General features: G+C 47.3%; 1 protein-coding gene across 1 annotated transcript in view; it reads left to right on the forward strand.

The window, feature by feature from the left end:
* Positions 1-516: 516 nt before the first annotated feature.
* Positions 517-24,850, forward strand: part of LOC148513808 (phospholipid scramblase 2-like) — a 46,492-nt gene continuing 22,158 nt past the window's right edge. Inside the window, exons 1-4 of the mRNA XM_088481246.1 lie at positions 517-604; positions 16,823-16,876; positions 17,792-17,947; positions 22,360-22,406. Of these exons, the coding sequence (XP_088337372.1) occupies positions 22,397-22,406 (10 nt within the window). The 5' untranslated portion in view covers positions 517-604; positions 16,823-16,876; positions 17,792-17,947; positions 22,360-22,396. The remainder of the gene's footprint in view (positions 605-16,822; positions 16,877-17,791; positions 17,948-22,359; positions 22,407-24,850) is intronic.

Consider the following 24,850-nt stretch of genomic DNA (forward strand, 5'->3'; position numbering starts at 1 on the left):
AATTCTTACCACCTGTTCTTACCAATGGTAGTACAATTTAGTTCCCTGACCCACGAAACACAGAGACTGGCAAGGTTACATTTCACGTCATAGTCACACAGGGATAATTGGCATAACCGCACCCCAACATTATTATCATTCCTGTGTCACCAGAGGAGGGCGCCCCCAGGGATTGCCCCCAGTGCTGGCAGCTCTGCTGATTTGTCTGTTACCTGTGTCCTCTTTGTCACTGGGATACACTGTAGCAGCACCTGCAGCTCTATAAGGACTCGCTGCTTTCATGTACTTCCACTTTAATTTGGAGCCCTTGGCAGAGGTTTCTGGAAAGGTTCCAGGCTGGGCTGTGATGTAACTGGGCCCTGGAACTAGTACAACATGCAGTATGATAAATAACACTTCCTTGTATATAGAAGGAGGGGGGACAGACAGTGAGGAGTGGGGGGAGTTATATTGGGCAGGAGATGATTAAGAGAGGAGGGCGTTGGTCACCCAGGGAGTGGTTACAGAGGAGACACAGAATAATCTCAGTATTCCTTACATTCTCCCCATAGACTCGGAGCTGGGAGTCAGGAGCAGGAGATCCTTCTGTCATCGCAGCCTGCAGGTATTTATCTATATCTCACTGTCTCTTCTTCATCCTCTCTCATCATCCTTCACTCAGTGTAACAACAATGTAGCAACAAGTGTCACCACTGTCACCTTACAGGAACTCTCTGTTATAATGTATCACTGACTCATGTGTGAGCCTATGGGGTCAATTCAATAAGATGCCAGTTTACAAATCACAAACTTGCACTGCATAACTCGCATACAACGTGGCAATCTGCCCACCTGCGAGATCTATTAGAAATGGCTATTTGCGGTACTCGCGAGACGTGACTGCGCCACTTTTCTACAATAAGTGATCTGAGAGAAGGGCATGAAATATTAGGGAAATCATCATGGACAACAAAAAAAGGGGCAACTAAAGCGGAACCATATAGCAGCTACAGAGACCATAAGGAAGGGACCATATAGCAGCTACAGAGACCATAAGGAAGGGACCATATAGCGGCTACAGAGACCATAAGGAAGGGACCATATAGCGGCTACAGAGACCATAAGGAAGGGACCATATAGCGGCTACAGAGACCATAAGGAAGGGACCATATAGCAGCTACAGAGACCATAAGGAAGGGACCATATAGTGGCTACAGAGACCATAAGGAAGGGACCATATAGCGGCTACAGAAACCATAAGGAAGGGACCATATGGCGGCTACAGAAACCATAAGGAAGGGACCATATAGCGGCTACAGAGACCATAAGGATGGGACCATATAGAGGCTACAGAGACCATAAGGAAGGGACCATATAGAGGCTACAGAGACCATAAGGAAGAGACCATATAGAGGCTACAGAGACCATAAGGAAGGGACCATATAGCAGCTACAGAGACCATAAAGAATGGACCATATAGCAGCTACAGAGACCATAAGGAAGGGACAATATAGAAGCTACAGAGACACCGTGCTGTCGATGTTGAGTGACAGAACACCCACTTTGGTGGGCGGGCCGGGGGGGTGGCTGTCCAGACGGAGGCATTCTCATGAGAACGCCTACCGTCTGGGGGCGGCCCCACTGACATCACCAGTGATGTCAGTGGGAGAGCTTTCGGCTCTGTTTGAGCCGAAAGCTCTCTAGGGCTTGCGGCCATGAGACCCTACCACAAGGGTCTAGTCGAAAGACCGATGGTCGCGATGGTCTTGACCATCGCGACCATCATCATGGCCGCTCGCTATAGCTGTGGGTGGTCACCCACAGCTATGCGAGCGTCCAGGAGGCTGTTCTTAAAAAAAAAAAAGACCGGCCCTGATTCAGAGCGACCGACTCTGAATCAGGGCCATAGTGAGGGAAGTGGTGTTATGCAGCTGTCATACATACACAGTAAGGACAGATACTGAGACTTACAGCCAGTGCACATAGGACATCATTCATAGTCGGTCGTTGGGGCCGCACGGTCGTACGCCACCGATGTTCGCTATACTGCGCATGCGTAAAGTGCGCAAACTAGCCGCTACGATCAGAAATTTCTCTCTCCTTGAACACAGCCAGGTCGGTAGTTTGAGTGACAGATGGAGGCGTTTGTGGGTGGTAACAGGGGAAGGTGCTTGAAACCAGGGGAGTGTAGATCCGAACGCAGGCGTGCCTCATTATGCGAACGGCGTTTTATGGGAGTGCATACGGATTATGGGAGTGCATAATTAACAAAGCATCATGGCACATGTGACATGGGAGTTTTTTACACTGACATGATCGTAGAGCTAAAGAGAGGGTATGGTCAACCTTAAGCTCTACGACCAGTTCCGATGGTTCCCGATGGTCTCGATTAATCCTTATATGCCCGGAGATGACGTGTAATGCGTACGAGAAGGGGGCGTATTTTTTTGACTTCCGACCGCTTCCTCCCCTTGGTCGGCCAACTACCGATCCGAACTTAGGGACACAACTTGTGAGGGAATCATTTGAATATCCGGCCCCTTTTCCCATACGACCGTGCGGCCGATTCGACCGACTCTGAATGAGGTCCATAGTGAGGGAAGTGGTATTATGCAGCTGTCATACACAGTAAGGAAAGATACTGAGACTTACAGCCAGCACACATAGGGGGTCATTCAGAGCCGCTCGCAATAAGCGCTCGCTCGTTCAGAAAAAGGGGGTGGCTATTCAAATTAACCATTCGCTCTTTGCGGTCTGTTGCCGCCTCCATGTCTGAACGAGCGAGCAAAACATGCGATCGTTTATTTGATAAAAACGCCCCCTGGCCGCTCGCATCATACGTCATGTCCGCTATTTATTAGATTAATCGAGTACATCGAACAGCGTATGAACTGCTCGCTATTCTTGTGGTTGGTTTTTCCTACCACAATATTGCGAGCAGTTCTGACTATAAAACAACCAAGTGACATGGTCAATGACGCTGCTGTATTAAATCCGTACAGCCAGCGTACATAGTGAGAGAAGTGGTATAACGCAGCTGTCATACATTATTTATTTTTATTTATTTATTAACAGTTTCTTATATAGCGCAGCATATTCCGTTGCGCTTTACAATTGGAAACATTGATAGAACAAAACAGGGTAATAACAGACAGACATAGAGGTAAGAGGGCCCTGCTTGCAAGCTTACAATCTATAGGAATACACAGTAAGGACAGATACTGAGACTTACAGCCAGCATACATAGTGAGGGAAGTGGTATAATGCAGGTGTCATACATACAAAGTAAGGACAGATACTGAGACTTACAGCCAGCATACATAGTGAGGGAAGTGGTATAACGCAGGTGTCATACATACAAAGTAAGGACAGATACTGAGACTTACAGCCAGCATACATAGTGAGGGAAGTGGTATAATGCAGCTGTCATACATACAAAGTAAGGACAGATACTGAGACTTACAGCCAGCATACATAGTGAGGGAAGTGGTATAACGCAGGTGTCATACATACACAGTAAGGACAGATACTGAGACTTACAGCCAGCACACATAGTGAGGGAAGTGGTATAATGCAGCTGTCATACATACACAGTAAGGACAGATACTGAGACTTACAGCCAGCATACATAGTGAGGGAAGTGGTATAATGCAGCTGTCATACATACACAGTAAGGACAGATACTGAGACTTACAGCCAGCATACATAGTGAGGGAAGTGGTATAATGCAGCTGTCATACATACACAGTAAGGACAGATACTGAGACTTACAGCCAGCATACATAGTGAGGGAAGTGGTATAACGCAGCTGTCATACATACACAGTAAGGACAGATACTGAGACTTACAGCCAGCATACATAGTGAGGGAAGTGGTATAACGCAGGTGTCATACATACACAGTAAGGACAGATAGAGACTTACAGCCAGCATACATAGTGAGGGAAGTGGTATAATGCAGCTGTCATACATACACAGTAAGGACAGATAGAGACTTACAGCCAGCATACATAGTGAGGGAAGTGGTATAATGCAGCTGTCATACATACACAGTAAGGACAGATACCGAGACTTACAGCCAGCATACATAGTGAGGGAAGTGGTATAACGCAGCTGTCATACATACACAGTAAGGACAGATAGAGACTTACAGCCAGCATACATAGTGAGGGAAGTGGTATAATGCAGCTGTCATACATACACAGTAAGGACAGATAGAGACTTACAGCCAGCATACATAGTGAGGGAAGTGGTATAATGCAGCTGTCATACATACACAGTAAGGACAGATACCGAGACTTACAGCCAGCATACATAGTGAGGGAAGTGGTATAACGCAGCTGTCATACATACACAGTAAGGACAGATAGAGACTTACAGCCAGCATACATAGTGAGGGAAGTGGTATAATGCAGCTGTCATACATACACAGTAAGGACAGATACCGAGACTTACAGCCAGCATACATAGTGAGGGAAGTGGTATAACGCAGCTGTCATACATACACAGTAAGGACAGATAGAGACTTACAGCCAGCATACATAGTGAGGGAAGTGGTATAATGCAGCTGTCATACATACACAGTAAGGACAGATACTGAGACTTACAGCCAGCATACATAGTGAGGGAAGTGGTATAACGCAACTGTCATACATACACAGTAAGGACAGATACTGAGACTTACAGCCAGCATACATAGTGAGGGAAGTGGTATAACGCAGCTGTCATACATTATTTATTTTTATTTATTTATTAACAGTTTCTTATATAGCGCAGCATATTCCGTTGCGCTTTACAATTGGAAACATTGATAGAACAAAACAGGGTAATAACAGACAGACATAGAGGTAAGAGGGCCCTGCTTGCAAGCTTACAATCTATAGGAATACACAGTAAGGACAGATACTGAGACTTACAGCCAGCATACATAGTGAGGGAAGTGGTATAATGCAGCTGTCATACATACACAGTAAGGACAGATACTGAGACTTACAGCCAGCACACATAGTGAGGGAAGTGGTATAATGCAGCTGTCATACATACACAGTAAGGACAGATACTGAGACTTACAGCCAGCACACATAGTGAGGGAAGTGGTATAATGCAGCTGTCATACATACACAGTAAGGACAGATACTGAGACTTACAGCCAGCATACATAGTGAGGGAAGTGGTATAATGCAGGTGTCATACATACACAGTAAGGACAGATACTGAGACTTACAGCCAGCACACATAGTGAGGGAAGTGGTATAACGCAACTGTCATACATACACAGTAAGGACAGATTCTGAGACTTACAGCCAGCATACATAGTGAGGGAAGTGGTATAACGCAGCTGTCATACATACACAGTAAGGACAGATAGAGACTTACAGCCAGCATACATAGTGAGGGAAGTGGTATAACGCAGGTGTCATACATACAAAGTAAGGACAGATACTGAGACTTACAGCCAGCATACATAGTGAGAGAAGTGGTATAACGCAGGTGTCATACATACAAAGTAAGGACAGATACTGAGACTTACAGCCAGCATACATAGTGAGGGAAGTGGTATAATGCAGGTGTCATACATACACAGTAAGGACAGATACTGAGACTTACAGCCAGCATACATAGTGAGGGAAGTGGTATAACGCAACTGTCATACATACACAGTAAGGACAGATTCTGAGACTTACAGCCAGCATACATAGTGAGGGAAGTGGTATAACGCAGCTGTCATACATACACAGTAAGGACAGATAGAGACTTACAGCCAGCATACATAGTGAGGGAAGTGGTATAACGCAGGTGTCATACATACAAAGTAAGGACAGATACTGAGACTTACAGCCAGCATACATAGTGAGAGAAGTGGTATAACGCAGGTGTCATACATACAAAGTAAGGACAGATACTGAGACTTACAGCCAGCATACATAGTGAGGGAAGTGGTATAATGCAGGTGTCATACATACACAGTAAGGACAGATACTGAGACTTACAGCCAGCACACATAGTGAGGGAAGTGGTATAACGCAACTGTCATACATACACAGTAAGGACAGATTCTGAGACTTACAGCCAGCATACATAGTGAGGGAAGTGGTATAACGCAGCTGTCATACATACACAGTAAGGACAGATAGAGACTTACAGCCAGCATACATAGTGAGGGAAGTGGTATAACGCAGGTGTCATACATACAAAGTAAGGACAGATACTGAGACTTACAGCCAGCATACATAGTGAGAGAAGTGGTATAACGCAGGTGTCATACATACAAAGTAAGGACAGATACTGAGACTTACAGCCAGCATACATAGTGAGGGAAGTGGTATAATGCAGGTGTCATACATACACAGTAAGGACAGATACTGAGACTTACAGCCAGCATACATAGTGAGGGAAGTGGTATAACGCAACTGTCATACATACACAGTAAGGACAGATTCTGAGACTTACAGCCAGCATACATAGTGAGGGAAGTGGTATAACGCAGCTGTCATACATACACAGTAAGGACAGATAGAGACTTACAGCCAGCATACATAGTGAGGGAAGTGGTATAACGCAGGTGTCATACATACAAAGTAAGGACAGATACTGAGACTTACAGCCAGCATACATAGTGAGAGAAGTGGTATAACGCAGGTGTCATACATACAAAGTAAGGACAGATACTGAGACTTACAGCCAGCATACATAGTGAGGGAAGTGGTATAATGCAGCTGTCATACATACAAAGTAAGGACAGATACCGAGACTTACAGCCAGCATACATAGTGAGGGAAGTGGTATAACGCAGGTGTCATACATACACAGTAAGGACAGATACTGAGACTTACAGCCAGCATACATAGTGAGAGAAGTGGTTTAATGCAGCTGTCATACATACACAGTAAGGACAGATACTGAGACTTACAGCCAGCATACATAGTGAGAGAAGTGGTATAACGCAGCTGTCATACATACACAGTAAGGACAGATACTGAGACTTACAGCCAGCATACATAGTGAGAGAAGTGGTTTAATGCAGCTGTCATACATACACAGTAAGGACAGATACTGAGACTTACAGCCAGCATACATAGTGAGAGAAGTGGTATAACGCAGCTGTCATACATACACAGTAAGGACAGATACTGAGACTTACAGCCAGCATACATAGTGAGGGAAGTGGTATAATGCAGCTGTCATACATACACAGTAAGGACAGATACTGAGACTTACAGCCAGCATACATAGTGAGGGAAGTGGTATAACGCAGCTGTCATACATACACAGTAAGGACAGATACTGAGACTTACAGCCAGCATACATAGTGAGGGAAGTGGTATAACGCAGCTGTCATACATACACAGTAAGGACAGATACTGAGACTTACAGCCAGCATACATAGTGAGGGAAGTGGTATAACGCAGGTGTCATACATACAAAGTAAGGACAGATACTGAGACTTACAGCCAGCATACATAGTGAGAGAAGTGGTTTAACGCAGCTGTCATACATACACAGTAAGGACAGATACTGAGACTTACAGCAAGCATACATAGTGAGGGAAGTGGTATAACGCAGGTGTCATACATACAAAGTAAGGACAGATACTGAGACTTACAGCCAGCATACATAGTGAGGGAAGTGGTATAATGCAGCTGTCATACATACAAAGTAAGGACAGATACTGAGACTTACAGCCAGCATACATAGTGAGGGAAGTGGTATAACGCAGGTGTCATACATACACAGTAAGGACAGATACTGAGACTTACAGCCAGCATACATAGTGAGAGAAGTGGTTTAATGCAGCTGTCATACATACACAGTAAGGACAGATACTGAGACTTACAGCCAGCATACATAGTGAGGGAAGTGGTATAACGCAGCTGTCATACATACACAGTAAGGACAGATACTGAGACTTACAGCCAGCATACATAGTGAGGGAAGTGGTATAACGCAGGTGTCATACATACAAAGTAAGGACAGATACTGAGACTTACAGCCAGCATACATAGTGAGAGAAGTGGTTTAACGCAGCTGTCATACATACACAGTAAGGACAGATACTGAGACTTACAGCAAGCATACATAGTGAGGGAAGTGGTATAACGCAGGTGTCATACATACAAAGTAAGGACAGATACTGAGACTTACAGCCAGCATACATAGTGAGGGAAGTGGTATAATGCAGCTGTCATACATACAAAGTAAGGACAGATACTGAGACTTACAGCCAGCATACATAGTGAGGGAAGTGGTATAACGCAGGTGTCATACATACACAGTAAGGACAGATACTGAGACTTACAGCCAGCATACATAGTGAGAGAAGTGGTTTAATGCAGCTGTCATACATACACAGTAAGGACAGATACTGAGACTTACAGCCAGCATACATAGTGAGGGAAGTGGTATAACGCAGCTGTCATACATACACAGTAAGGACAGATACTGAGACTTACAGCCAGCATACATAGTGAGGGAAGTGGTATAATGCAGCTGTCATACATACACAGTAAGGACAGATACTGAGACTTACAGCCAGCATACATAGTGAGGGAAGTGGTATAACGCAGCTGTCATACATACACAGTAAGGACAGATACTGAGACTTACAGCCAGCATACATAGTGAGGGAAGTGGTATAACGCAGCTGTCATACATACACAGTAAGGACAGATACTGAGACTTACAGCCAGCACACATAGGACCTCATTCAGAGGTGGACGGAGGATGCAAGCGGTCGCTCAGAAACTGGGCGGCCGCTTGCATCCTGAACGCCCGCCTCTGTTTCGGTCGTTAGGCTCTGGGTTTACCCCCTCAGCTCTAACGACCGCTCCTGTGATGGTCGCGATGGTCAGAGACTATCGCAACCATCGAGGCTTACGACGAGACCCTAGGGTAGGGTCTCACTTGTCGTAAGCCCCGGAGAGCTTCTGGCTCTGTCTGAGCCGGAAGCTCTCCACTGACATCACTAGTGATGTCAGCGGGGCCTCTCCCAAACGGTAGGCGTTCCCATGGGAACGCCTCCGTTTGGTCTGCCACCCCCCGGCCCGCCTTCCAAACGGGGCGAGCTGTCGATCAACATCGACAGCTCGCCCCCTTTGGATCGAGACCCGCTACGACCAGTACTGTCAGTCGTAGCGGGTCTCACGCATGCGCACGACGGCGCCGGCACCGTCGTGCGCATGCTCTGTGGGGGGCCATCGTCCCAGTCCGAGCGCATCGGCGCTAACGACCGGGTCTGAATGACCCCCATAGTGAGGCAAGTGGTATTATGCAGCTGTCATACACACAAAGTAAGTACAGATACTGAGACTTAGGGCCATATTCAATTGCCGGCGAAAAGCCGTTTCTGGCGAAAAGTTTATGCCAATGACGTCATTTCGCCAGGTGGAAACTTATCCCTATATTCAATTGCAAAGGCTTTTCGCCGGTGCAAAAAGTCTGCGCCTTGTAACCAGCGGAAAAGATTTGCCTCTGAATGGAGGGGAAAAAAGTGCAGAATTGGGGGTTTGGGGTGCAAAGTTGTGGGAACACCCCTGCAGGCTTGAGACAGTCCCCCAAAGGTAAACTGTGTCAAAAAAAAGTTACAAAAAATTACTTTTTGGGGGCATAAAAAACCAAAGTTGGGGGACAAAGATAAAAACTAGCGAAATAGACTCCAGGGGGTCCCCCAAGTATGCCCACGCTGTTTTTTTGATTGCAGGTGTTTACTAAAGGTGCATTTTTTTAAATCATCACTTTATCGATTTTTAACCATGCTTACACCCATTTTTACGTACCCCAAATTTGCTGAGCCTACTTATATTTGCCATAAAAAACTGCTAAATGCTATTCTTCACCACTTGTGCAAAGACGCTAAATAGCAGCAATTGAGAGCATTTAAGCACCCCAAATACCTTCAGCAGGGCTATTCGGGGGTATCCATAGTGATCCCCCATGTCAGTGCATCTTTTGGGGGGTGTCAGGCTGATTTCCACAAATCTGACAGCACTTTTCGCCTGTCTGAGATTCGCCGGGACGCGTTTTCGCGTCCTTTGGGTTTGAATAGGGCGAAAAGCGGCCGCGCACATGTAAAGTATTTCACTCCCTCTCTCCCTCTACTTCTCTCTCTGGACCTCATTCAGAGTCGGTCGTAAGCGGCCGCTCGGTCGTACGCATCCGATGTTTCCAAACCACGCATGCGTTCGGTTAGTTGTGCGCATGTGCGTACGAGACCTTGCGATCCTAAATGCTGTAGATCGTACGGCTTACGAGCAGGCAGTGGCTTCCGGGAGTTGATTGACATGAAAGGCCGTTTCTGGGTGGTGACGGGGGTGGTGGTCTGAAAAAGCAGGCATTCCTCACCGTTTTCAGGGCGTTTTAGGGGCGTACATAAATTTCCTGCTACGACTGACATAGAAGGCCGGAAGTAGTAAAACGTCACTCTGCGAGCAGGTTAGAGGTCTGGCTGATCGTACAGCTTGAGGTTGGGTATGTGCTCTCTAAAGCCCCAGAGTACAATAGATACTATCGAATGTGACTGATGTTATGTCTGATGTTTCTATTTTGAGCCACACGATGCAAGCAGCTAATAATCATTTGTTGTAGCTAATAACACTGCTAATTGGCATGTAATTGATTCAGCTGCGTTTGCATTAGCGAATAATGAGAATAAATATATTTCAGGGGGATGGCTTATTCTATGCGTTTTTTTGGTAATTTTTGGTGTAATTTGCACACAACACAAGCGGCCGCAACCAGCAGAAGAAAATGAACATACAGCGACTGACAGCGACTGGCAACGATTGATACGATCTCTAGCTGCTATCACTCGCTAGCTAGACGAGGTGCATTGTTCACGTATGGGCGTCACTTTGGTTACGACCGAACGGCCGTGCGATCGCTTCCTTTTTCAGTTTTGTGGTCGTTTGGCGTACGACCAAGCGGCCGCTTACGACCAACTCTGAATGAGGTCCTCTGTCCCCTACTCCTGTCCCCCTCTCTTCACCCCTCCCTCTCTCTTCCTTTATTTCACTCTGTCTCTCTCACATTCTCCCCCCTCTCTCTCCATGTCTCCCTCTCTCCCCCTTCCTGTCTCCCTCCCCTCCCCCCTTTCCCTCTCTATCCCTCTCTTAGGGGGTCTATTCATGATGGTATGTATTGGGGTACAAACGGAACCTGATAATTAACATTCTAACTCGCGAGCGCCGGAGCAATTCATCATTGCTCCAGCGCGGAGACAGCTGATACGAAAATCAGCTGTCTCCCCAAAGTGTTTCACTGCTCCTTTCAGAGAAGTGAAAATAGGGGTCACGCATGCGCACAAGAGCCCCGACGTCCGGCGGAAGGAGATGGACAAAGGCCTCTTCACAACTCTTCTCTTAGGGAAGGAGCGGGTTGTGAGCCCCAAGCGGGAACAATCGCCATCCGAAGATGGCGAATGCTCCCGCACTCAAGCTCCAAAAATAGTGTATGGGGACAGCGGGCCATTCAATGAGAGAAAGGTAAGTAGGAGATATCTGTGATACTAGTGTATGGGGACAGCGGCCATTCCGGAAGAGGAAGGCAAGTAGGAGATATCTGTGATACTAGTGTATGGGGACAGCGGCCATTCAACGAGAGAAAGGTAAGTAGGAGATATCTGTGATACTAGTGTATGGGGACAGCGGGCCATTCCGGGAGAGGAAGGTAAGCAGGAGATATCTGTGATACTAGTGTATGGGGACAGCGGCCATTCCGGGAGAGGAAGGTAAGCAGGAGATATCTGTGATACTAGTGTATGGGGACAGCGGGCCATTCCGGGAGAGGAAGGTAAGCAGGAGATATCTGCGATACTAGTGTATGGGGACAGCGGCCATTCTGAATGAGGAAGGTAAGCAGGAGGTAACTGTGATACTAGTGTATGGGGACAGCGGCCATTCTGGGAGAGAAAGGTAAGCAGGAGATATCTGTGATACTAGTGTATGGGGACAACGGGCCATTCCGGGAGAGGAAGGTAAGCAGGAGATATCTGTGATACTAGTGTATGGGGACAGCGGGCCATTCCGGGAGAAGAAGGTAAGCAGGAGATATCTGTGATACTAGTGTATGGGGACAGCGGGCCATTCCGGGAGAGGAAGGTAAGCAGGAGATATCTGTGATACTAGTGTATGGGGACAGTGGGCCATTCCTGGAGAGGAAGGTAAGCAGGAGATATCTGTGATACTAGTGTATGGGGACAGCGGGCCATTCCGGGAGAGGAAGGTAAGCAGGAGATATCTGTGATACTAGTGTATGGGGACAGCGGCCATTCAACGAGAGAAAGGTAAGTAGGAGATATCTGTGATACTAGTGTATGGGGACAGCGGGCCATTCCGGGAGAGGAAGGTAAGCAGGAGATATCTGTGATAATAGTGTATGGGGACAGCGGGCCATTCTGCAAGAGGAAGGTAAGCAGGAGATATCTGTGATACTAGTGTATGGAGACAGTGGGCCATTCAATGAGAGAAAGGTAAGTAGGAGATATCTGTGATACTAGTGTATGGGGACAGCGGGCCATTCCGGGAGAGGAAGGTAAGCAGGAGATATCTGTGATAATAGTGTATGGGGACAGCGGGCCATTCTGCAAGAGGAAGGTAAGCAGGAGATATCTGTGATACTAGTGTATGGGGACAGCGGGCCATTCAACGAGAGAAAGGTAAGTAGGAGATATCTGTGTTACTAGTGTATGGGGACAGCGGCCATTCTGCAAGAGGAAGGTAAGCAGGAGATATCTGTGATACTAGTGTATGGGGACAGCGGGCCATTCCGGGAGAGGAAGGTAAGCAGGAGATATCTGTGATACTAGTGTATGGGGACAGCGGGCCATTCCGGGAGAGGAAGATAAGTAGGAGATATCTGTGATACTAGTGTATGGGGACAGCGGGCCATTCCGGGAGAGGAGGGTAAGCAGGAGATATCTGTGATACTAGTGTATGGGGACAGCGGCCATTCTGCATGAGGAAGGTAAGCAGGATATATCTGTGATACTAGTGTATGGGGACAGCGGGCCATTCTGCAAGAGGAAGGTAAGCAGGAGATATCTGTGATACTAGTGTATGGGGACAGCGGGCCATTCTGCATGAGGAAGGTAAGCAGGAGATATCTGTGATACTAGTGTATGGGGACAGCGGCATTTCAGGGAGAGAAAGGTAAGCAGCAGATATCTGTGATACTAGTGTATGGGGACAGTGGGCCATTCTGCGAGAGGAAGGTAAGCAGGAGATTTCTGTGATACTAGTGTATGGGGACAGCGGCCATTCCGGGAGAGGAAGGTAAGCAGGAGATATCTGTGATACTAGTGTATGGGGACAGCGGCCATTCCGGGAGAGGAAGGTAAGTAGGAGATATCTGTGATACTAGTGTATGGGGACAGCGGGCCATTCCGGGAGAGGAAGGTAAGCAGGAGATATCTGTGATACTAGTGTATGGGGACAGCGGGCCATTCCAGGAGAGGAAGGTAAGCAGGAGATATCTGTGATACTAGTGTATGGGGACAGCGGGCCATTCTGCAAGAGGAAGGTAAGCAGGAGATATCTGTGATACTAGTGTATGGGGACAGCGGGCTATTCCGGGAGAGAAAGGTAAGCAGAAGATATCTATGATACTAGTGTATGGGGACAGCGGCCATTCCGTGAGAGGAAGGTAAGCAGGAGATATCTGTGATACAAGTGTATGGGGACAGCGGCCATTCTGCAAGAGGAAGGTAAGCAGGAGATATCTGTGATACTAGTGTATGGGGACAGCGGGCCATTCCGGGAGAGGAAGGTAAGCAGGAGATATCTGTGATACTAGTGTATGGGGACAGCGGCCATTCCGGGAGAGGAAGGTAAGCAGGAGATATCTGTGATACTAGTGTATGGGGACAGCGGGCCATTCCGGGAGAGGAAGGTAAGCAGGAGATATCTGTGATACTAGTGTATGGGGACTGCGGCCATTCCGGGAGAGGAAGGTAAGTAGGAGATATCAGTGATACTAGTGTATGGGGACAGCGGGCCATTCCGGGAGAGGAAGGTAAGCAGGAGATATCTGTGATACTAGTGTATGGGGACAGCGGGCCATTCTGGGAGAGGAAGGTAAGCAGGAGATATCTGTGATACTAGTGTATGGGGACAGCGGGACATTTCAGGAGAGGAAGGTAAGCAGGAGATATCTGTGATACTAGTGTATGGGGACAGCGGGCCATTCTGCAAGAGACAGGTAAGCAGGAGATATCTGTGATACTAGTGTATGGGGACAGCGGGCCATTCAACGAGAGAAAGCTAAGCAGAAGATATCTGTGATACTAGTGTATGGGGATAGCAGGCCATTCTGCAAGAGGAAGGTAAGCTGGAGATATCTGTGATACTAGTGTATGGGGACAGTGGGCCATTCTGGGAGAGGAAGGTAAGCAGGAGATATCTGTGATACTAGTGTATGGGGACAGCGAGCCATTCCGGGAGAGGAAAGTAAGCAGGAGATATCTGTGATACTAGTGTATGGGGACAGCGGGACATTTCAGGAGAGGAAGGTAAGCAGTAGATATCTGTGATACTCGTGTATGGGGACAGCGGGCCATTCTGCAAGAGGAAGGTAAGCAGGAGATATCTGTGATACTAGTGTATGGGGACAGCGGGCCATTCTGCATGAGGAAGGTAAGCAGGAGATATCTGTGATACTAGTGTATGGGGACAGCGGCCATTTTGGGAGAGAAAGGTAAGCTGGAGATATCTGTGATACTAGTGTATGGGGACAACGGGCCATTCCGGGAGAGGAAGGTTAGCAGAATATATCTGTGATACTAGTGTATGGGGACAGCAGGCCATTCTGCGAGAGGAAGGTAAGCAGGAGATTTCTGTGATACTAGTGTATGGGGACAGCGGGCCATTCTGCAAGAGGAAGGTAAGCAGGAGATATCTGTGATACTAGTGTATGGGGACAGCGGGACATTTCAGGAGAGGAAGGTAAGCAGGAGATATCTGTGATACTAGTGTATGGGGACAGCGGTCCATTCCGGGAGAGGAAGGTAAGCAGGAGATATCTGTGATACTAGTGTATGGGGACAGCGGGCCATTCCGGGAGAGGAAGGTAAGCAGGAGATATCTGTGATACTAGTGTATGGGGACTGCGGCCATTCCGGGAGAGGAAGGTAAGTAGGAGATATCAGTGATACTAGTGTATGGGGACAGCGGGCCATTCCGGGAGAGGAAGGTAAGCAGGAGATATCTGTGATACTAGTGTATGGGGACAGCGGGCCATTCTGGGAGAGGAAGGTAAGCAGGAGATATCTGTGATACTAGTGTATGGGGACAGCGGGACATTTCAGGAGAGGAATGTAAGCTGGGGATATCTGTGATACTAGTGTATGGGGACAGCGGGACATTCCGGGAGAGGAAGGAAAGCAGGAGATATCTGTGATACTAGTGTATGGGGACAGCGGGCCATTCAACGAGAGAAAGCTAAGCAGAAGATATCTGTGATACTAGTGTATGGGGATAGCGGCCATTCTGCAAGAGGAAGGTAAGCAGGAGATATCTGTGATACTAGTGTATGGGGACAGAGGGCCATTCTGGGAGAGGAAGGTAAGCAGGAGATATCTGTGATACTAGTGTATGGGGACAGCGAGCCATTCCGGGAGAGGAAGGTAAGCAGGAGATATCTGTGATACTAGTGTATGGGGACAGCGGGACATTTCAGGAGAGGAAGGTAAGCAGGAGATATCTGTGATACTAGTGTATGGGGACAGCGGGCCATTCTGCAAGAGGAAGGTAAGCAGGAGATATCTGTGATACTAGTGTATGGGAACAGCGGGCCATTCCGGGAGAGGAAGGTAAGCAGGAGATATCTGTGATACTAGTGTATGGGGACAGCGGCCATTCTGGGAGAGAAAGGTAAGCTGGAGATATCTGTGATACTAGTGTATGGGGACAGCGGGCCATTCTGCAAGAGGAAGGTAAGCAGGAGATATCTGTGATACTAGTGTATGGGGACAGAGGGACATTTCAGGAGAGGAAGGTAAGCAGGAGATATCTGTGATACTAGTGTATGGGGACAGCGGGCCATTCCGGGAGAGGAAGGTAAGCAGGAGATATCTGTGATACTAGTGTATGGGGACAGCGGGCCATTCCGAGAGAGGAAGGTAAGCAGGAGATATCTGTGATACTAGTGTATGGGGACAGCGGGCCATTCCGAGTGAGGAAGGTAAGCAGGAGATATCTGTGATACTAGTGTATGGGGACAGCGGGCCATTCCGGGAGAGGAAGGTAAGCAGGAGATATCTGTGATACTAGTGTATGGGAACAGCGGGCCATTCCGGGAGAGGAAGGTAAGCAGGAGATATCTGTGATACTAGTGTATGGGGACAGCGGGCCATTCCGAGAGAGGAAGGTAAGCAGGAGATATCTGTGATACTAGTGTATGGGGACAGCGGGCCATTCCGAGTGAGGAAGGTAAGCAGGAGATATCTGTGATACGAGTGCATGGGGATATCTGTGATACTAGTGTACGGGGATTTCTGCGATATCTCCTGTTTTTCCTTCCTGATGAATGGCCCTGTAACTTAATTTCTACAATCACAGGTGAAAATTTTCATTTTCCTCTGCTTTTGTACAAATTAAGTGACAATGAATAGGCCCCTATATATCTCACTCCCTGTCCCTCTCTCTATCTCCCTCTGTGACACCCTAAACTATGAGTTTATTCACAATGTAATCATACAACATTGTATAACAGTAAAGATAGTAAAAGTGAATCCTTTCTTATGTTTATTTTACTTTTCAAGAACAAAGAAACACTTGGCAATATTCATATATCAACAATGTATTTCAGTAGACAGTAACACACACATGAACACTTATGTTTATTTTATTTTTCAGGAACCTGAAGATCACCAACGAACTCTGGACTTCGAACCTGCAAACTATAAATGGGTACGTATTCTCTAGTGGCAATTAACAAATGACTAATTATGCAATTTCCTTAACATCTCTAAATTATACAAACAGCCTCCCGTGAGTATGGTAAACGGATAAGGTTGCATCAAGAATACAATTGCAAACTTATATTACTTTTCTATACACCTTTTTAGGAAAACGTTTTCCTCAAACTACTGCTCTTTACAAGTCTCATACAATGCTAGTTCAGCGCTGAAATAGTTAATAGGGTGCGCCCTTCATTGCCCGGGATATGAAGAACAGTTCTTTGGTAATTATTTAACTGGCAATCTACTCTGTCTTTGCCAAGTCCTGTACAGATGTTCTTATACTGCTCCAGCTACAGTACTTGTCTCTAATTAATGCAACACTGTAATCCTCTGTAAATTATCCTGCTGCGATGGTGTTGATATCTTGCCTGGATTCAATGTGTTGTGCAACACTATCACTGTAGTAACCAAAGGACTGTAGCTTCTTAGGCTTAATTAGAGTGAAATGTAGCTACAGTATCCGGTTGCAATTTCTCCTGACTAGTTTCCCTGTGCCTGCAATAAGATTTCTGTTGTGGTATTACAGTCAGTTCCTTCTCTGCTTAGCAACCTTAGTTCGAGTATTACAAGTGCTGGCACTGAAGTGTCGCCCTAACACTGCTGGTACCTGTTGTACCTAACCTCCAATATGTGGTATCAGGGGGTTACTCTTACTATTATGAATGCAGTCTATAAACCCCACGCTGATCTCTGCAGGGACTGCTGTGCATATGTAATGGTGGACAACTGTAGGCCTCCTGTTAATAGGCGCTAATGTCACTGAGTGTCTATTTGGGAGATTGCAGCAGCTTTTCTTACCCCTCCAGTATCAACTCTCAACCTCCAGCTCCTTTACAAGCTCGGTCTCTCTATATTTCCGCAGCTCCGCCTGAGGCACTGCCTTAGGGGTCGTCCGACACACCCCTCTCAGGCTGATTGTTCTCAGGGACCTCCCCGGATGACACCTCTTGGTCCCATCGGATGTTCCCCGCCTCAGAGACCTCCGCTGCTCATCCCGGAGTACAACTGCAGCCCTCAGGTAAGCATCAAGGCAGCGCAGCCCCTTCTCCTGTCCAGCTACCTCACCAACTGCCCACACCAACTGCCATCCAACTGCACACACCAACTGCTGCCCAACTGTCAGTACAAGGCTGTCAGTACTGTCGCTGGGCACTGTTTCTCTATTGCATTGGTAGTCCAGTCTCTCCAGCCGCATGCCAGCTCCTGAAGCTGGCTACATTGTCCACTGTCACCAATGAATACTTTCAAATGTCCAGCAACACATATATAAGGGTACACAACATGAGGTACTCCCAGGTTCTGGGGTACCACACCTCCACACCTCTCTCTCTCTCCCTTCCCCCTTTCTTCCCCCTGGGAATTTCATTGGTGGGGCCCCCACAATTTATTTGCCCCGGGGCTTCCCCAAGTCTTAATCCAGCCCTGTGTGCAGGCTGGTTGCTTGGGAGAGTTAGGCAGAGAGAAGACACTACAATCTTGGGTGAGTAATCTGCTTTAAAACTTGCAACTTGGGCGAGAAATCTCGATCTGCTTCACCATCGGCCAACAAATGTCAGCTAAACTCACTTCTTAGTACATTTGTTAGTTTCAGGAGCCTGAAATCACCAGAGTTTCGGCGATTCTAATCGAGTTAAAAAAAAAACAAACTCGATCAGACTCGAATCTTAGTAAATTTACCCCTAAGACTTAGGAGTAAATATACTAAAGTGGGAGTTTTTAAAAGTGCAGATGTTGCCCATAGCAACCAATCAGATTCTATTTAACATTTAACTAGCACTTTATAGAAGATAATAGCTATAATCTGATTGGTCGCTATGGTAAGTATGGCAGAGTAAGGAACGATACTGAGGAGCTCATTCAGAGTCGGTCGTGAGCGCTGAGCGCTCACAACCGACTCGATGTTGCCCCACAGCGCATGCGCATGACGGAGAACTAGAGGCAGAGCACCGGGGCACGCTATGGTGAAGGGGCCCATAGCCACCTGCATCCAACAGCGCCACTGCATCCACCGCCAGTGTCCTCCAGGCCCCACAGTATTTAAGTGTAGTGCAGACCATAGTGAGCGCGGTCTGCACTACACAGTAGCAAACACACCGCCACCAGCGGCGGCTGCGTGTTTGTTATTGCAGCCAATGAGAGTCAGACAGACTGTCATTGGCTGCTGCATCCATAAAGGGAGCCGACTGGAGCTCACTCATGAGCTCCATCTTCCGTCTCCCCCCCTCCTGCAGTGGGTGATGGGAGAGACATCATGATGTCTCTCCCATAGTGCAGAAGAGCGGGCCTGGAGGAGCGGACAGCGGCGGTCATGGCAGGAGCGGGGATTCAGGTAAGTTGTGTGGGTTTTTGTGTGTGTGTGTAAGGGGCACTGACGCAAGCACTGCATAGGGGGGGCACTACTAGGGGACACTGTATGGGGGGGCTACAGGAAGCACTGTATAGGGGGGATTACTAATGTGGGCAATGCATAGGGGGGACTACTACTGGGGGACACTGTATAGGGGGGATTACTAATGTGGGCAATGCATAGGGGGGACTACTACTGGGGGCAATGCATAGGGGGGACTACTACTGAAGGCACTGCATAGGGGGGACTACTACAGGGGGACACTGTATGGGGGGGCGCTACTGGTGGCACTGTATAGGGGGGATTACTAATGGGGGCACTGCATAGGGGGACTACTACTGAAGGCACTGCATAGGGGGGACTACTACTGGGGGGACTACTACTGGGGGCACTGCACAGGGGGGACAACTACTGGGGCAATGTATAGGAGGAACTACTACTGGGGGCACTGCATTGGTTGGACTACTACTGGGGGCAATACATAGGGGGGAGTACTACTGGGGGCAATACATAGGGGGGAGTACTACTGGGGGCACTGCATATGGGGACTACTTCTGGGGGAACCGTATAATGGGCACTACAGGGGACACTGCATAGGCGGGACCACTATTGGGAGAACTGCATAGGGGGACCACTACGTGGGGGCACTGCATAGGGGGGCCCAAAGCATATTCTTGCACCTGGGCCCACCACTCTGTAGTTCCACCACTGAGCTGACATACACTAATACCCCTTTTACACCAGATAAAAAACCTGGGTTATTGCTGGCTTTACCCAGGTCACAGCTCAATGTAAAAGGGTCCCTGAAAAATAACCTGGGTCAAGTGACCCGGCAATCCAACCCAGGTAGCTGCCAGAGTTGGACCCACGATGGAACTGGGTAATGGTGCAGTGTAGACTGAGCAACCTGGGTTATCCGACCTGGGTCCCGCCTAAAATGAACTGTTTGGTAGCTGTGGAGCAGTCACCTCCCACTCTTTATGACCTCACAAGTTTAGCAGGGCAGACCCAGGTCCAGTGAGAACAGGGCTGACCTGAGAATAACCCAGATCGATGGTGCTGTGTAAACGGTGTCTGACCAGGGTTGGAACCATGGCCCTCATTCAGAGCCGCTCGTTAGCGGCAGTACGCTCGTTCCGAGCGATGTTTGCACATCTGCGCATGCGTATGCTTTTTAGTACGCATGCGCGAACCAGTCAGTGCGGCCGAAAATCGTTTGTATGCTATATAGCGAGTGCCTGCTATTTTGAGTGACAGAATGAGGCGTATGTGGGTGGTAACAGGGGAAGGTGCTTGAAAATGGGGAGTGTAGATCCGAACGCAGGCGTGCTTAAAGGTCAAAACGGGCGTTTTATGGGTGTGTATATTTAAAACAGCAGCGTCATTGACCACGTCACTGGGTTATTTTAGAGCCAGAACTGCTCGCAAATTTGTGGTAGCAAACACCAACCACAAGAATAGCGAGCAGTTCATACCCTTGTCGATGTACTCGATTAATCTAATAAATAGCGGACATGACGTAGGATGCGAGCGGCCAGGGGGCGTTTTTAACAAATAAACGAGCGTATGTTTTGCTCGTTCGTTCAGACTTAGAGGTGTGAACAGACTGCAATGTGCGTACGGATCATTTGAATAGCCACCCCTTGTTTTTAAACGAACGACCGCAAATAGCGAACGGCTCTGAATGAGGGCCAATGTCTGAAAACCCAGTTTGGACCTGGTTTTTGGTGGAAAACAGGTATTATACTGAGACTTCCTGCCAGCGTACATAGGGCCTAATTCAGAGCCGGACGCAATTTGCGGACGTTCGTTCAGGAAAAGGGGGTGGCTATTCAAATGAACCGTTCGCTCTTTGCGGTCTGTTCACGCCTCTATGTCTGAACGAGCGAACTAAACATGCTATCGTTTTTTTGATAACTACGCCCCCTGGCCGCTCGCATCCTACATCATGTCCGCTATTTATTAGATTAATCGAGTACATCGACCAGGGTATGAACTGCTCGTTATTCTTGGGGTTGGTTTTTGCTACAACAATTTTGCGAGCAGTTCTGGCTATAAAATAACCCAGTGACGTGGTCAATGACGCTGCTGTTCTAATTATGCACACCCATAAAACGCCCGTTTTGACCTTTTGGCACGCCTGCGTTCGGATCTCCACTCCCCGTTTTCAAGCACCTTCCCCCGTTACCACCCACATACGCCTCTTTCTGTCACTCAAATTATCAAGCATTCGTTATTTTGTGAACACATGAATTTCGACCGCACTGACTGGTTCGCGCATACGTATAATGATCCATACGCATGCGCAGTTGGGCAAACATCACTCGGTGCGAACGAGCGGCCGCTTACGAGCGGCTCTGAATCAGGCCCATAGGCCCTGATTCAAACCCGCTCGCTGGTCTGAAGGGCGTTTTTTTTTGTTTGTGTCCGGCCTCCTGGCCGCTCGCTAAGCTGTGGATGACCACCCACAGCTTTGCGAGCGGCCAGGTGATGGTCGCGACCATCGAGACCATCGGGCTTGCGACGAGACCCTTGTGGTAGGGTCTCATCTGCTGCAAGCCCCAGTGAGCTTCCGTCTCTAATAGAGCCGGAAGCTCACTACTGATATCACTCGTGATGTCAGTAGGGCCGCCCCCAAACAGCAGGCGTTCCCGGGAACACCTCAGTTTGGCCAGCCACCCCCCCTCAACGCCTACAAAATGGGGCGAGCTGTCAATCAACATGGACAGCCACCCCGTTTGTAGCGAGCCCTGGAGCGAGAAAATGTCTCTCTCGCTCCGGGGGTTGCGCACGCGCACTGCCCGGCCATCAACCCGCTTGCGAGCACTATGCGCTTGCGAGCAGGTCTGAATCAGGCCCATAGTGAGGCAAATACAGTAGTACTGTGCAGCTATCATACACACACAGTAAGGACAGATACTGAGACTGTTTATTCAGACTGTATATTCAGCATAATGAACAAGTAATATTGTGACTTATTAAGCTACGGTTACAAGTTACAACAGTAGTTTGTGGTTGATAATAACTGTAATCAGCAGCTGCAATGACCTAAATGATCTGATGTATGTTATCTCATTACATAGGGTAATATAACCAGGTGCCTGCTGCTGTCAGACAGCCATGGCTTCAGGTAAGATCTGGGTTCCTGTGATATTTGTTTATATAACACTTCAGTGATTCTATTGTATCTACAATCTCTTGTATCCAATGTACTGTACATGCTTTATCCAATGTATTATCAGTTATAGTGAATGAATTCTGACATAGGGCCTGATTCCGAGCCGGACGCTATTTGCACTCGCTCGTCCAGAAAAAGGGGATGGCTATTTAAATTAACCATTCGCTCTTTGCGGTCTGTTCACGCCTTTATGTCTGAACGAGCGAACAAAACATGCAAACGTAATTTGGAAAAAAACACCCCCTGGCCGCTCGCCTCATACGTCATGTCCGCTATTTATTAGATTAATCGAGTACATCGGACGGTGTATGAACTGCTTGCTTTTCTTGTGGTTGGTTTTTCCTACCACAATCATGCGAGCAGTTCTGACTATAAAACAACCAAGCGACGTGGTCGATGACGCTGCTTTGTTAATTATGCACACCCATAAAACGCCCGTTTTGACCTTTAAGCACGCCTGCGTTTGGATCTCAACTCCCCGTTTTCAAGCACCTTCCCTTGTTACCACCCACAAACGCCTCCTCCTGTCACTCAAAATAGCAGGCATTCGGTATTTAGCGAGCACACGATTTTTGGCCGCACTGATTGGTTCGCGCATGTGTATTAAAATCCGTACGCATGCACAGTTGTGCGAACATCGGTCGGAATGAACGAGCGTCCGCTTACGAGCGGCTCTGAATCAGGCCCATAATTTCTACACTTTTGTGTGCATGTACTATATGGGGTCAATCCACTTCGGTGCTAAATAAATATGCCTATTCACGGCACTCGCAACGGAAATTTGCGAATTGACTGCCAAATGCGATGTGTGAGAAGTGCAGGAAAAAGTGGGGAGACCAGCCTGGACCCTCCAAAATTGATAATTTTGTTTGCAGGACCATATAGAAGGCTGTTTGTAGACATTAGGAGAGTACTGAAGGATTTTTAATGGTATCAAATGGCTAATTTGTGTTTTTTTTTTTTTTTTAAGAAAGGCAAAAAAATGATAAAAAATAAACTTTTTTCATTTAATCTCAAACGAATTATACGAAAAATGCAAAAAAAGTAGGAAAAAGGTGAATTTGGGGTAATTTGAGTACACTTGTAAATTGAGAGATTGTAAAAGTAAAAAACATATTTATTTTTCAATTAAATAAATATTGTAATTAAATTTGGGGTGTAATTAAATTTGGCCATTTTTTTTTAACCCCAACAAATGATGTAATTATTGGACTAATTAAGTTAATTGCAAATTTCCAATTGAATAATAAGTCATTGGGGGGGTGTCCAAGAGGTTCAACACGGTGTCCCGATACTTTAACCTTAAAATAAATATTTTCCTTTCCATCTCTCACCCTCAGGGAGGTGCGAATGGAAAAATTTAATTCACTCTGACTGGTTCAGTGCGAGTTGCTGTGCGACTTCGAAGAGAAAACAGCAACTCGCAATTTGCACCTAACTGGATTGACCCCTATGTCTTTCAAAGGAGAAATAGGAAGGCATTTCATATTATTATTATCCATCGCTGCCCTAGTAGCTCCGGTCTCAAGATGAGTACACATGGTACAATTTCCAATCTCGTTAGCGATCGTTAGCGATCTCCCTTAAACTCTCCCCGGCAGCTCCAGTGTACGATGTGCAGAAAAGGCTGCACAATGTACACCAGATCTATCGTGCACGATCTAATGATATGTATATTCATTAGATCGTGTGCGATAGCAGAGAGATGCTTGCACGGATCAGGGAGATCAGTGATACCTGCATCTGTGTGTACAAGAAATAAACACAGATACACAGAATGGATCAGTGTCTATGCTGCTGTGTTTCAAAAAATTATAACCTGTTAAAAAATAGAAAAAATATGGCGCGGCCCCTCCCAAAACAATAACCAGCTTTGGAGACCCAATACTGGTTGTGCTAAATACAGGGGACAAACAATGTAAGGGTCCACTGTATTAAGCACAACCAGCACCAGGCTATTCAGAACCAGCCCTGGTTGCCAAAATACAGGGGATAAAAGATGTAGGGGTCCCCTGTATTTAGTGAAACCAGCACTGGGCTTTGATCCGGTCCTGGTTCTGGAAATACAGGGGAAAACATGCCTAGGTTTCCATTGTAAATTCCAGAACTAGAACCTAATGTTTTCTAGCAGGGGGGGTAAAGCCACTGCCAGGGGAACCCTTTCCCCGGGTCCCCCAGCCAAAACATTACCCCTGACTGCTAGTCAGGGCAGGCCAGGGATCCCTGGGGAACTGGGGACCCCCCCAATAAAGGGGTCCACCTCTCCAGGGCACCCCAGGCCTAGGCTAACAGCCTGGGGCTATTCCCGGCACTCCTGGAGTGGCTTCTGGGATGGCTGGAAGACAAGTTACAGGGATATTGCTAGGAGGAGAGTCCTAGTACAAAGCATTTATCCT

Source organism: Taudactylus pleione, unplaced genomic scaffold, assembly GCF_031769625.1.
Source record: "Taudactylus pleione unplaced genomic scaffold, aTauple2 ptg000268l, whole genome shotgun sequence".
In the NCBI taxonomy this organism is placed as follows: Eukaryota; Metazoa; Chordata; class Amphibia; order Anura; family Myobatrachidae; genus Taudactylus; species Taudactylus pleione.